Source organism: Apis dorsata, unplaced genomic scaffold, assembly GCF_000469605.1.
Source record: "Apis dorsata unplaced genomic scaffold, Apis dorsata 1.3 scaffold_88, whole genome shotgun sequence".
NCBI lineage: Eukaryota > Metazoa > Arthropoda > Insecta > Hymenoptera > Apidae > Apis > Apis dorsata.
In genome coordinates, this window is record NW_006263386.1 from 68,760 (window position 1) to 84,398 (window position 15,639).

The following is a 15,639-nucleotide window of genomic DNA, read 5'->3' on the forward strand; positions in this document are numbered from 1 at the left end:
TTTATTATTAATAGTAATAGGATGAGGGAACTTTTTATACTCTTAATTATCTTCTCCTCCTTTTATTCTATTTTATTCTATTTTATTCTATTCCACTATTACCTGTTACAAATATTTACTAACGCTGATTATTATATATATTGCTATTATATATTTGAATATAATTTCCTTTGATACACAGGACAGCCCGATAACGTAATCTGACTGTTATCTAATTGAATATGTATATTTTACTCTTTTTTATCTATAACTAAACATTTTAACTCGACATTTGATCTCATAAGTATATATATATCTATATTTTTTTCATAACAATCAAGTCTTTCATATTCGACTAAAATAAGTATTTAAAAAATTGTATATGCCCATTTTATTATTAGTATGCTATCAATGAAAATAAACAATAAAAAAAGTAATATATATACACATATATATTTCTAATCTGTAGCACGTAAAATCGGGCTGAGCCTAGGCCATCGTATAATACTTGCCCAATTTTCCACTTTATTTTTAAGTAAAAAGGAAAAAAAAAGGAAAACCTCTAATATAATTTGCACAATGTTCCTTCCTAATCAATCTACAAAAAAAAAAAAAACTCTTAGCTCTTAGTAAGGACATTGCCGCGCATCTTATGATAGTGCTTCACCATTAAGTACGGTATAATATCATATCCGTATACATGTGTGCGCATGCATATAGATTTGTATGCAAGTTCATTGCGTATACAGACTGTATGGAGTACATGTGTATGTGCATGAAAAAGAAAAAAAGAGAAAATAAAAAAAAAACATGTGTACTTACATATACATACAGCGTCCGATCATTATTCTGTGGTGAGGAGCGCACCTCCGTTTATACAATGGAGTCAATTTATTTATTGAAAAATAATGCGCAGCAATTCGACCAGCGAAGGATATCGTTTGTTATTTTTTTAAAGGATTATCGTGCAATCGTACTCGTTTCATAGAGAAACTGATTTTTATGTGCCTTTACGCGACTAGTATGTTGAATTCTACTCTATATTTTAATAGCGAACACTCAAACTGATTTCCTATCAGTATCTATCGCATGTTAGGCGTACCACTCGAGGAACATCTCGAATGCAAACTGCTCTACTGTTGTTGTATTTTAAAACATTAACTATTATAACGGCATAGGTATTAAGGGACAGATGCGTAAGAAAAATGTCGCACGTTCGTTGATACATGAACTACTTGCATGTTCATTAAAAAAAGAAAAGCGGGATGTGTCATACCATATATTAAGCGAAAATGTGTATTCTATTGTTTTGTATTAAAAGGGAAATATGTATTTCTAGGTGAGCAAATGTAGTTCACTGTATCATTCGAATGTATGCCTCGTACGTGCAATGATCCGCAGGGTATTAATTATCGACGAATGATCTCGTAAATAACTGCGCATTGATACTCGCTACGAAGTAATGAGAGGATTTTGTGTATGTATCTATGTATTTAGAATTATACCGACCGATTGAATATTTAGTATTGAAAGTTTGTGTACGGATATCTATATTCATAGAAACTATATGAACAATTTATTTTTCCAACGAGCATATCATATCATTTTTATAAGAGATTTGTCAAAAGTTTAAAAACTTTTCGTAAAGGGCTCCTATATATCAACTCGTTATCGTGACATTACTTGCCATAATCGTGATTCGTTTCTATCATCTTTATTATAAAAGAAAATTTCTTTTTTTTTTTTCATTTTCATTTTACTTTTCTTTTAATTATGTTAAGATAAAGAATAAGTGCGTTATTTATATACATTTTCTTTCCATTTGATCGAGGAAGAACAAAATGGCGCGATTAAGTATTCGAAGTGTAATAAAAGAAACAAAAAAAAAAAAAAATAAAAAATAATAATGATCGCTAAAAGTGAAGGAAACAATGTTATGCTGCTATTTATTTTATTTAATTCTTTTTTTTTTTTTATAATAGCGCACATGCGACACACGTGTATGCGCATTTCAAATTTTCTCTGTAAGTTTCCACGTGAATAATCGAATCAATCATAATATTGAAAAATTTATAAATCTCTCATCTAATTTACAATTTTAGTTTGTAGTTATTGCAAATGCAATTCAATTATTTCTGAATATATAAATTTAAATAGTATAATATTTGAGAAATAATTATGTTTAACAATTATATATGAATTTCTTTTTTTATGGGGCTATAAATTCTTTACATACATATACATATATACATCGGGGATCATAGAATTTATCATGAGTCGTAAGAGAAAAAAAAAAAAAAAAAAAAAAAAAAAAAAAAAAAAAAAAGAAAGAAAAAGAAATTTGATGAGAGATTTATAAATTTTTCAATATTATGATTGATTCGATTATTCCCGTGGAAACTTACAGAGAAAAATTGAAAAGCGCAGGCACGTGTGTCGCATGTGCGCTAATAAAAAAAAAAAAAAAGAAAGAAAAAGAAATTTGATGAGAGATTTATAAATTTTTCAATATTATGATTGATTCGATTATTCCCGTGGAAACTTACAGAGAAAAATTGAAAAGCGCAGGCACGTGTGTCGCATGTGCTCTATTAAAAAAAAAAAAAAAAAAAAAAAAAAAAAAAGAAAGAAAAAGAAATTTGATTGACCGATTCCTTCTTCGATCGCACAACACACTCCTTCACAGACCCTTTCTTGAGTCTTTTACACGGCATAAGTATAAAATTTAACAACTGCACAAAGAATTAAAATGCTGACTTTCGCAACATTAGAAACGCGAGAATTTAAATCGCAATGTATTCTGTACTGAAAGTCAACGAAGAATATCCGTCGACAACTAGAGTACAGAAAGGGAGCATTTTTTTTGTTATCCGGTCTAACGAGCCATTTGGAGCAAGATGATATGTATATGTATATCAAAAAAACTCGTTTTTCTCGGCTGCTAGCGAAAAAATATTCATAAGAGAGAACGACACCATTGCAACCTAACTAGGTGTACACACGCCTGTTCTAAAGATGTACTTAATTATATTAATTGTATGGAGAAAAAAAAAGAGAAAAAATGGAACTACGCAGAACAAAACCAACTAGATGATACTATTATAATATATATTATACATAAAAATATATCTAAGCTGTTTGCAAATGATGATTTAAGAGATGAAAGGAGGAAAGAAAAGAAAGAAAAAAAGATGGTATGAATTTGTAATGTACTATTGTATTTTGTAGGCAGCTAGTGTACGTATACATATGCACATGTATCCGTGTATGTATGTTTACGTATATAAATATACATACTCTTTGACATTTACACGTACCATTCGCCTAAATAGTCTACAGAATATTTTCAATTTTCGGTCCAAGCTGAAACAATTCAGGAGTATATTGTTCGCGATTATAAGAATTACTATGATACTTAGAAAACCGCGAATTTCTGTTCCTGAATGCAAAATGCTTGATCCGAATTTGTTAGAGCACTTGGGGGCACGACAGATACGCAATAGTACGCTCTCGCCTCTAATTCGTATATAAATGTTAAGTACCCTTTGATGCAAGAAAAGGCCACAGAAATTACATGCGTAGGTACGTGTCTGTCACGTAATTCAAAACTCATTTCAAAAGAAAAAAAAGAGATAAAATACTATCAATCCTACGGTAATGTTGTAATGAATTAAATAATCAACTATACCGACTATATAGCTAGGCCGTAAGCGAAATGTTACGGACCGACTAAATTCCCTCCCGTCGCAGATTGATTGTGTGTTAACTAATAAGGTTAAGTAACGATATAGTACCATTAAGGAATTTAATTATTAATACTGATACTATCTGTACGCTAAGCACAGTTTCAAAGTCATTAAGTGATGTGAAATATGGAAAAAGGTGAAGAAAAGATTGTAACACAAGTTTTGATTTAAACGTGTGACACACTGAGTTATTCAGTGCGTCTGCACGTGACGCACAGAAATGTCAAATTACCTTGTTATCCTGTAATTGAGAATCGTTCGACAAGAGAAATATTAGCAATAGTATCATACACAGACAAACATACACTTACATATTAACGTACATACACTTCATACACATTCATATACACATATACACACATAAGCGCGGCCGCATATACACGCTGCACAGGCTAGGAAAATGAAATACTATCTATAACGACATATTATAAATAATATTAAGACGTCAACTGTATTTGTTTAATAAAGATGTACATTCGAAAAGTAAAAGGACTAACTTTATAGCTTTTAGGACGCATTAATTATGTACATATTTGCTTTAAAAATGTATATTTTATTTTATATATCCTTATATTATAATAACATGATTCATATTCATAATATAATCACATTTGATAATTGCTTTATTGCACAGTGTGATAGAATGAAAAACATCAAGGAACAAATTTCAATGTAGTTATATATATAATATTATAAAATAATTATTAAAATTTGCATATAAAATATTTAAAAAATATAATATATTTTAATGTGTCCTACAAGCTGAAAGATAGTTAATATTAATTTATTCCCTTTTCATTTTTAGTAAATAAAAATCTTTATTTAATAGCATTTATTAACTTATGATTTATTACATATTTTTTATTTAAATATTTACATATATATCAAAATTTCTTATTTTTAAAACAAATTATTTTGTTAAATAAAACAATTGATATGTGTATCTATAGATAATATAATCTATAGATAATAAATTCAATCATTTTATAATATATTTGCATTGTTGAATACTTTCATTATATTTTTTGGTTATTAATTTTTACAAATATTTTTATTCTATATTTTTTAAGTTAAAAATTTAATAAAATAAAGACATATTTTTTATAAATATCAGAATTCTTTATTTTTTTTAAATATAAGTATATATATATATATTATTAAATTAAAATCATTTTCAACATTAACAGCATTAATTATATATGTATATAAATGCTGTCATATTATGCCATTTTTTTAAAAATTTTCATTAAATAATTTTTTCTTAATTTGTTTCCATGCACTTAATACATATTAGATATTTACAATTAAATACGATACATAAAATGTAAATAAACATTTTTCACAATTATATAAATAATGATTTACAATGTTTGAATGTTATGAGATTTTATCTTGAATTATTATAATACTATTATTCTGTTTTAAAATAATTTTTTAACATTTTAGCTTATATTATTAATTTTTAGCTTAATATTTCAAAATTAAACATTATTTGATAATGTTTTTTTTACAATTTTTAAAAACAGATGTTATAATAAAAAATATGAATTTTTTTTTTTATTAAAATCATTAAACAATCATTTAACTCTATCTTTCTATGGAAAACTTTATTAATATATTTATGTGTTAATATCGGAAATATTTTTTTAGCGTGAATATTCAACTGGAAACTATAACAAATAATATTTATTTATATATTTTGTGAATAGTATAAAATATTTATACTTAAGTTTCATTCTTATTTATAGTGTGAATGATGATGCTCCAGTTGAATATTTAGACATTTTTATTCAATACTATTTAAATACTTAAATAATAATATAGTTATTATAAAATAATAAGTTGCAACACCAGTCTTAATAATGCATATTTTTACGAGATTAAAGCCAATTTTACTGTACAATGAAAGGATTAACTGCTTATTATTTATGATTTATACAAAAAATAATCTTATTAGGCTTATGCATGTGCATGTTCAAAAGATTTTAAAATATTTCAAAATTATTTTAATTAAATTTCATTAAATTTAACTAATATTCATTTTGAACAATGAATTATTTGGAAAATATTAATACAATTAAATAAAATAGTAAAGAAAAGAGATATATACTATAACATTTCAAATATAAAATGATTGTATTGTTTTAGGCTAATCTCTATTTTCATGTTTTGATTTTAATTTTGCAATAAATAATGTATTATTTTTGTATCAAATAATCAAATGTTTTTCTGATTTATGAAGAAGTTTCCAATATTTTTTATATATGCTATATTATATACCTACTGCAAGCAGCAGCTTTTATCTCAGTATCAGCAAACAATAATTGTTGTTTGTTCACCACTATGAGGTGAAAATAATTTTATATTTTCTGCATTCCAATGTAACAATGCACTTTGACATACAACACTCCATACATAAGGAATAAAAAATTCTTCTGGTTGTTCCTCTTCTACATATTTAAATTTTAGTTCTGGAAATTTCTGTAAAATATATAAATAAAATAAATATAATTAAATAAAATTAATAAATCATGATTAATTAATTATAATTTATTTTATGAATAAAATATATTTAAATTAAAAATTTCATTGATCTTTTTATATGATTAATATACTTATTTTATAGCTTTTCCAAATTTTATAAAATATATATACATATTTATGCATGTATTTTAGATAATTAAATATCTATTATAATATGCATATATTAACATGTTCCATGCGAAATCTATCAATCGAATAAAATTTCAATAATGCTATAAAAAAAATTTAATTTAATCCATTTATGGATTTTTTTAATCCATCATTTAATATATATTTCAAATATTCGTGAATACATTGATTAAAATAGTATCAAACTATCACTGCTCAATATTTTAACATGTTAAGATCAAAACTTTTGTGATAGTTATTTTAACTTTGCATGGAATGTGTTAAAAAATATAATTCAATTAACTAAAATTATATAATGAGAGATTAAACATACCCTTAAACGGTCACGTGGCCATTCACTAGTACCTTGCTGAATTGTAGTTAAAACTTGACTTACACCAAGTTGTGATTGATCTTTTTGCTCCAATTTATAAGAAAAGAAATTTATAACCTGATTAATATAATATATTCATTTAATTTTTTTCGTAAAATAATGATATAATATAAAATAATGATTTAGAAATGTATGTATAACTCAGAAGCAAGAAATATAAAATATTCTATATTAAAACTCACAGAATCTATGTTTTGCACAATATCTTGAAATGCTGAATGCATTCTAAATGGTTGAAAAATATCTTTTTTGTACAAAAGAGTATATATTAAATTTGGATTATGTGCAAGTCTATGAGTTAAACAACTATTTATAATCTCTAATACCATTCGTAGAACTTCTTCAAGTATTGTTAAATCTTGAATCTGAAATCCATGTTTAACATATAGATTATTTATTAATTATTTGTAATAAAATATAAATTATTGTAGAAGATTACCAAGTCTGTGTTTGCTGTTGTTCCATTAATTGTAATAGTAGTATTATCGGAAGAAACAGAAGGCTGCGTACGTATTTTTGTTTCCAATCTAGCATGTTTCTTTGCAAGAGTTTCAAATAAACTTAGTAATCTTTGACTAACATAAGGATGTAAAGATGTAAATTGTGCTGACATATTTGCTAAAGCTGCTAAACAATTTGTATGAAGATATTTATCCTGAAAAATTAAAAAAATATTTTGTTATATAATTATATATTAATTTTCTATCACATTTATATTTGTTTTTATACATGTTTACCCTCATTTTAAACATATTATATTGTATGGTTCTTATGACAACAAGTATTAATAGACCTCCTAATGATATTTCACTTATTGATCTTTCTGTATACCAATTTACACCTTTAAGCATCTGAAAATAAATAATTAGTATTAATTAATTCAAAATTTTATATATATTTTATATATATAAAATATATTATATATATTTTATATATTTTGTATAATTTTTTAAATAAAATTAAAATTGAAAAAAATTGAAAAAAAATTAAAATTATTTTAAAATGATACTTACTATTTCATGTATTCTTTTATTAAATGTTTCATCTTCACTTAAAATTAAGAGAATAATAAGAGACATATAAATATGATGGGATGTATTATTTGGAGCATGATATAATATTTGAAGTATTGGCGTTACCTGTATGTAAAAACATCAATTATAAATTTTATGATATGTTTAAATTTATAATATAATATTTTTAAATAATTAATAATTAATAAATCAATATTTTAAATTTGTTTAAATTTATACATACTAATAGTTGTATATCTGGTCTTCTCATGATATCTTGTTTTACACTTGAATTCCTATGTAGCAACATGTATAATAATAATGTAACCTCATCCGTGTTTGGTATTTTACATATAGTATTATATAATTTATTTATATTAAATCTAAATGCGCTTTTTCCTTGCATTGTGGAATAATCTTCTAAAATCATATATACATATATATATATGTATTAATTTATTCATATTTTATTTTTTATATTATTTTAAAATTAATTTATTTAATTAAATATTTTAAAATAAGTAAAATAAATATTTTAAATAATTAATATTTAAATAATAATTGAGAGAAATTAATACTAGCCTTGCATATCTACAAATGTAAAAAGTGCATTCCTATAAGGATTTTGGGTTGCAGTACAATGATTTGTTAATACCAATAAAAGTAATAATGATTGACTAGCAAGAGGTGTTTCTGTATCGCGTTTTCGTTCTTCCTCTTCAGAAGTACCATTACTTGTAACTTGTACATTTTTTAAACTACTACCCATACCCATTGTAATTACATTCCATAATCCAGCTAAAATGTTTCAATAATAAATTATTTTTTCTTTAAAGAAAATAATACTTAATATAAAATATAATTAAATTTAATAATTATTTAACAATATACATTACTTAATAATATATTATTTTAAAAAAATATAATACAATAATATATAATATATATTATTATTAAACATACCAGCTATACTAAAAACAATACTCCCTCCTGGTTGCTGTGTAAGTAAACCAGGAGGAGCATGTTCTTGCTGCACAAAATTGTGTAATAATGTACACACCATTGCTGGAGCATGTTCACTAGAATGTGAATGCATTGCTATTCTGTATATACAGCTATATTCAGCTGCAGTTTGAGAAAATAGTTGTACAGAAAGTAGTACTAATAAACAATTTATAGCTTCTAGATGTACAACATATGTGAATTCACTGTCAAAATAAATTTTTTTTATATAAAATATGATTTTATTTAATATATAATTTTAATATATATATAATATGTAGTATATATACATAATAAAGCTATTGTAATTTACTTACCATAGTGGTACATCTGTTATAATATCAACTAATGCTTCAAAAAGATCTTTTAATCTATAAGATGCATTTGACTGTGTTGGTACTGGTAGTTGTGGTGCTTCTATATGCTTTATCATTTCTTCTTCACCAACTGTTTCAATCAAATATTTTAATATACATCTGACCGCAAACAATGCATTATATGTTTGCCATGCTGATATGATTCTATAAATTATAATTAATTAATAATATAAATTATATAATATATATCCCAGTTTTAAAATATAATATTAAAAATATCATACTTTTGATTTTGCATTGGTGCAAGTAAATTGCTAGCACGCATAAGAGCAACTTGTATCAAACTACCAAAATTACCAGTACTTATATTATTTGCAAGTAATTGTTGACATGAAGAATCCAATCTAGAATCCAATTCTATTTGATCATTTCTTGTAACAGGTGGTCTCATGTTGTAGGATAAAAATGTGTTCCAAAATGGATCATTTGGAAGAATACTTTTTTTCCCACAAAATTTCTCTAAATAAATATTTTTAGATAGATCATCATATCGACTTGGTGTTGTACCCATTGCCTTGTTTTAAACTTCTAAAAGTAAAACATATATTGCATTTTTTTCATAATTAAAAATTTTAACGAAAAATTTATTTGTAAAACATTTTTTTTATTTTTATTTTATATGAAAAACAATGCCTATTTATTTTTGATAATTTCATATTATAGATTAAATCTATTATATTTTTTAATAAATTGTACATAATTGTAATAAAAATATAATTTATAGATTGCACCATATCACATTCATAAGAGAAAACAAATAAAAAACATTTCAATCACATGAAAACATCATATAACATACTTTGACAATCCAGTGTCATAGAAATTTAATAATTCAATAATACTTTCTAAATATATATATATATTATGCAATTTCCTTTCATACACAATCTTTTTTATGCTCCTACGTATTTTTCGTGTCAAAATTATCATTAAACTTTTCGTACAACACGTTGTAGGCAATATCAATATAATGAGAAACAGGAAGGAATATAACCTCTTCACATGTCAAATGAGCACTTTACAAATATATAGATAAATCAAAATGAGCGCCATCTTTGTTATTCATTCAATATACATATTCAATTAGTTAATAATAATTTGTAATTGCATTTAATTCTATTATAAAAGTATTATCAAAAAATAAAAACTAAAATATATATTGAATATAACACATGGAAACTGATTCCACATCATTAAAATGACGTATTAATACGTCATAGTAAGGTTGTGCTGATAATCGATTATTTGAATCTATTTTTTATTCAAATTTATACATATATATTTTCGATTATATTACAATTACGATACAATTACATCAATTTATATTTTGAATACATGTACTTAATATCTATAGTAATAAATAAAATATTTATTACTATTTAGATCATGATTTATAGTTATAATAAATGAAATCAATATAAAATAATGACACCCTCAATAAAAAATAGATATATTTAATTGCAACATATTCAATTGAATTAAAAAGTTATAATTAACATAATTTTAATAACAATATTATTATATATTATGTATATAAATAAATTTTTTTAAAATAAATATTTAAAAGAAATTTATGAAGTTTTATCTACATTAAAAATCTTCATTATTATAATAAAATTACTAAAATGAATCGTTATCATAAAAATTTACGAACCGAAGAATTAAATTTTCAATTTCTAGATATGCTAAAATCTTGTATCAAGGGAATACGAGAACAGATTAATCTTATTAAGCAATTTCTTAATACACGTAAAAAAGAATTAATTCAAGAAAACAGGTTAGTTTATAATATTTATAATAAAAAGTGTTTTAAATAACATAAAAATTTAAATTTAAATTTAATTCAGAAATAATGTTTAATAATCGTATTAAAAGCAAATTTTTTTTAAATTTTAATTTCTTTCTAAATAATTTTAAATAATTAATAATAAAAAAGAAATCTTTTGAAATTAGAATTATAATATTATTAACAAATAATTATTTATAAGTTTGAAAATAATAATTATATCAGATTTGTCTTACTTTTTAATAGTCCGGAGAATAAGAAAATCAGTGACGCCGCTGTAAATTACATTCACATGTTCCACAAGTATATTTTAGAAGAGCTCATAAATATGGAACAACTATGCGAAGAGACTTTCATACGTTTGAACATTGACTTAATAACATCAATAAAAGGTCGCATGCAACCACCATCTTATATATCTCCGGAAGAGATGAGAAAATCTTGTCAAATATATCATGATATATTTGAAGAACCAGAGGATGATGAATTGTGTCATTGTACTTGGAAGAATAAAACTATATGGAATCTTGATGATACCCAAAATATCTTGAAACAACCAAAAAAAGAAGAACGAACGGAATTCGATGAGCATGATTTGAAGTTTATGCAAGATATTATTTGGTTAAGAACAAGTATGTTCTCCTTGCCAAAAAAACGAACTGATTTGTAGGTAACTTCTTTAATCTATTATTTCTTTAAGTTATTTCATTTCTATTTCAATGTTCTTTCTAATCTAATCCAAATTTAAATTGCTTAAAACTATATAAATAAACTTTCACCAACATATATCAACTTTTATATTTTGGCCTCTAAAATTAATCGGACTCTTCAAAAATGTCCTATGAATATATATATAGAGAAATAATAATATAAATAAATGTAATTACAAAATAAAATTGATAAATATTAATTATTTGCATTATTAAAAAAATTAATATTTAATTTGAAAATAATTTTAATAAATATTGTATTTAAAATTAATACTTGGAGATTTTTCGGATAAGAATACATATAAATATATACATATATATTTTATTTATTAATTTACTTTTTTATTTATTAATTTATTATTAATATTATTAATAATAATAATTTTTTTTAAAAGGAATGATCCTGTTTTCAAACTTGTTACTGATATAACTGATATCAATGATATTCAACCGTCATCAATCGTAGAGTTCCTTCAGCTTCTTAAGCACAAGGAAGTTTACACTGTTTCCTCTTTGAAAGATGAATTCTCAAAATTGAACAATTTAAAATTTGTTGATGGAGAATTTAAAATTAATGATGTTTGGACAAAAGTTTTAGATCTTTATGGACGTCAATATAGCTCAAAGTGGCATTTAGTTCTTCGCCCACAAATCGAAAAAATTGCAAAGAAACGTTCGATACCTTTGTTACAATTGAATGCACGCGCAACTTTTGACTTTATCTCGAACGTTACGATGATAAATTTTATATTATCGAAAACAGATTTAATTCCTCTTTTGACAAACAAACACGATGCTATTTGGTTAAAAAGTCTGAAGTTACAATTTCAAAAAATCGAACAGAAATCTGCAGCTGCGACACTAATACAAGCTCACTGGCGTGGATATTGGGTAAATATTATTTTTGTTGAACAAGTTTAATCCATTTTCACTTATTTTTAGATTCTATTGAAATAAAGTTAAGCACTAAGGAAAATAAAATAGAAATAGGAGATAAAAATAAAAAAATTAAATATATCTAATCAATTCTATTTTTAGTTACGAAAAAAGAATATAGAATCGGCACATCTTTACATAGCCGCCAGTCTCATATGGTTTTTCTGGATTTCGTTAAAAACAAGGAGGGAAATGCATCGACGTTATCTAAAAAAAATGTTGGGTTTTTTGCAAGAAACTCGGGATCTTACTCAAAAGCTTAGTATAGAATTCGATTCGATGATACTACAACCGCACATAGTTGTACATCTACCGTCCATGGGTTATCCTTTAGAATTACGCCAAATACTCAATCCAAAATTGTTACCCATTTATCAAAATATTATGTTATTGCGAATCTGTTTCGTTCGCAATCTAAACACCGAGGTGATCTACATCCTACCCGTGAAGCCTATCAAAGACATATTAATAATGTACAACGATTTCATAGAGTCCATATCACCTTCCGAAGAAATCGCAAAACGAATCACATTCATCGCTCTTTCGCAAATGGATACATTTAAAAAACTTACTTTAAATGTATCCAGGATCCTTCATTGTTCCCAAGAATCAATTAACGAGATCAAGAACAAGATCGAGGGAAAATTGGCTTATTTCTTGCCTTACATTGTCGACGAATGTGACATGAGATTGGCCGGTACTCTGAACCTTCCTTTATTGAGCCCCGACATGGAGGCGCAAAGAATACTTCTAAACGCCTCCAATATGTGTGAGATAATCGAGAATCTTGGCCTCTCTCAACCACCACACAGAAGGCATATAACAGACTTTGAAAATCTTTGCTCCTCTTTATCCGAGTTAATGGTCCTTCATACCGAAATTAGCACGTGGTTGTTCAAGTTGAATTACGGTATAACGGGCAAGCATTGCGGATATTTTCTGATCAATCACATCAGCGTTCCGTTCATGCCGCAGTTAAGGCGGGAACGAGAAAAGTTTGAGGATATTTGGGAAATTCAAGCGAGTGTGCGAGATGAGTATCTTAAGAAAATGAAGAACCATATACCGTTAGTTATACGGAGCGTGACACGATTGTCGAGGGTATATGCTAATTGGGATAAGTTTTATGAACATATACAAAAATTTGGATGCATAATCCAAGCAATTCCGCCTGATTCCGAATCGATTCAACTTTCTTTGTTTATCCCAGCGAAAGTGACCAAAAAGGGACCTAAATGGTTGGGTAGCGCCAATAGAATAAACTTAGGTATCATTTTATATAATTATACATTTATCAAATATGAAATATTTTCTATTTTTTTAACATAATTATGAGTTTACAAATGAAAATAAAATAAATTTTTTATTATGATATAAAAATAGTCAGTATATGAAAATCAAGTTTCATTAAAAAAACATAATATTAACGAAAATAGATTTCAAAAATTTAATTCATGAATTAATGAATAAAATAATATGATATTCTTTTGTGATTTATAAATGTCTTATTTTATTAACAGAATCGATATATGGTACTACTATTTATATGTTACCTCAAACTTCTGTGGACATTTCAAATTTACAACCAATAGTGAACAAATTCGCTAAAGATATACAAAATAGAGGATACTTTGGTTATTTAAGTGTCGATTGTTATTGCTATATGCATAAGCAAGAGGAAAGATTAATCATATTAATATTAAACGTATTTCCTTATTATACCTCTTTGCAAAGTTATATCGAGTGGATGAAATTTGCAATTAATGGATGGTATAAGTAAGTAAAATAAATCGATTTAAAAAATCTTTTTTTAAATTAAAAAATATTTATATCTGTAATTTTTAATCAATAATTTTTTTGAAAGAATTTGTTAAAATTTATTTATTTAATAATTTCATTATATTCAATAAAATAAATTTTATTGTGCAATTTTTAATACTATCTTATTTAAAGTATTCTTTTGAAAGAATTTTTTAAATTCCATTTTATATTTTAATAGTGTTGACAAAGATAATTTTATCAGTGATGTTGCAATAGCTTCGCAAGTGGAAAAAAGAAAATCATCTCTTTTATTAACAAATAAAACAGTGGAATGGAATGAAACTGTAGAAAGATTTGCGGTTGCAATTACTCAACTACATCATAGTAGATTTTCCAGTTATAAATGGCATAATCTCAAAAGTTTATTCGAATCATGTGATGTACGTTTATTTACTATTTTTTTTTTTTTTATGCAAATGCATTTCACTCTTTTCTTTCCATCATAATATTTCACTTTTTTTTATCCATCATAATATATTTTTTTTTAATTTAAAAAATTCATTTTCGAGTTACAGATTTTTTATGATAGAGTAAAAAAACAAGGATGTAACATACTTCTACACGATGGAGAAATTCGAAGTCTTGCTCAGATGGTCGCTGTTAGTCCTGCTATGAGCAATACATTGAAAATGATACATAAATGTTTGGAAAAATTGCATATAACTTTGTTAATGAAAACGAAGCACAAGCCAGAAACAAATTTACCAATTCTTAGTGACTATTTTTTGAAACTTTCACTTAGCTATAGTGATTATATTACCGACAAATGTCTAAATTTGTCGTAAATTATCATGAATTATCCATCAATATATATATTATTACTTTTTATTGATAATATAGAATATAATAGATTTTTGGCTTTGAATATTTATTTTGTAATTCATTCAATTCATTAATTTTTGTTTCTTTATTATTTATATCACACATAATAATTTATTCATATAATGATTAATGATATGATTATTCATCTTATTATAATAATTAAAAGTACTCATTACTTCATATTTAACATTTACATATATAAATAGACAGACTATAGATTTATGAATCATTAAATGTTGCTAAATTCTCACATATGAATCGTGAAACAATAAATTAGTTTGAAATAATATATTTCATCAAATTTTAACAAAGATTATGCATTTGTTATCAGTAAATTCTCATAATTTAATGATAAATGATGATTCAGTATTATTATTGGTTCATAAGGATCAAAAATTGCC

General features: G+C 24.8%; 2 protein-coding genes across 4 annotated transcripts; one reads left to right on the forward strand and one right to left on the reverse strand.

Moving 5' to 3' along the window:
* Nucleotides 1-5,958: 5,958 nt before the first annotated feature.
* LOC102680467 (dymeclin) lies at nt 5,959-10,357 on the reverse strand. 3 transcript variants are annotated; one of them, XM_006611411.2, is made up of 12 exons: nt 9,963-10,357; nt 9,388-9,691; nt 9,104-9,307; nt 8,748-8,992; nt 8,367-8,582; nt 8,029-8,204; nt 7,785-7,910; nt 7,509-7,622; nt 7,211-7,426; nt 6,954-7,136; nt 6,712-6,828; nt 6,036-6,206 (listed from the first exon to the last, which is right to left on the reverse strand). In XM_006611411.2, exons 2-12 carry the CDS (start codon nt 9,672-9,674, stop codon nt 6,036-6,038), a joined length of 2,055 nt encoding a protein of 684 aa, XP_006611474.1. In that variant the 5' UTR covers nt 9,675-9,691; nt 9,963-10,357. The 3 variants fall into 3 exon arrangements, with proteins under 3 accessions (XP_031364379.1, XP_006611474.1, XP_006611475.1); XM_006611412.2 differs by having other exon boundaries at nt 10,158-10,356; XM_031508519.1 differs by lacking the exon at nt 9,963-10,357 and having other exon boundaries at nt 5,959-6,206; nt 9,388-9,674.
* A 4-nt stretch (nt 10,358-10,361) lies between these two features.
* LOC116185048 (IQ motif-containing protein H-like) lies at nt 10,362-15,251 on the forward strand. The gene is made up of 7 exons (XM_031508540.1): nt 10,362-10,366; nt 11,196-11,615; nt 12,055-12,550; nt 12,698-13,862; nt 14,116-14,371; nt 14,595-14,796; nt 14,932-15,251. Exons 1-7 carry the CDS (start codon nt 10,362-10,364, stop codon nt 15,199-15,201), a joined length of 2,814 nt encoding a protein of 937 aa, XP_031364400.1. The 3' UTR covers nt 15,202-15,251.
* The last annotated feature ends 388 nt before the right edge of the window (nt 15,252-15,639 follow it).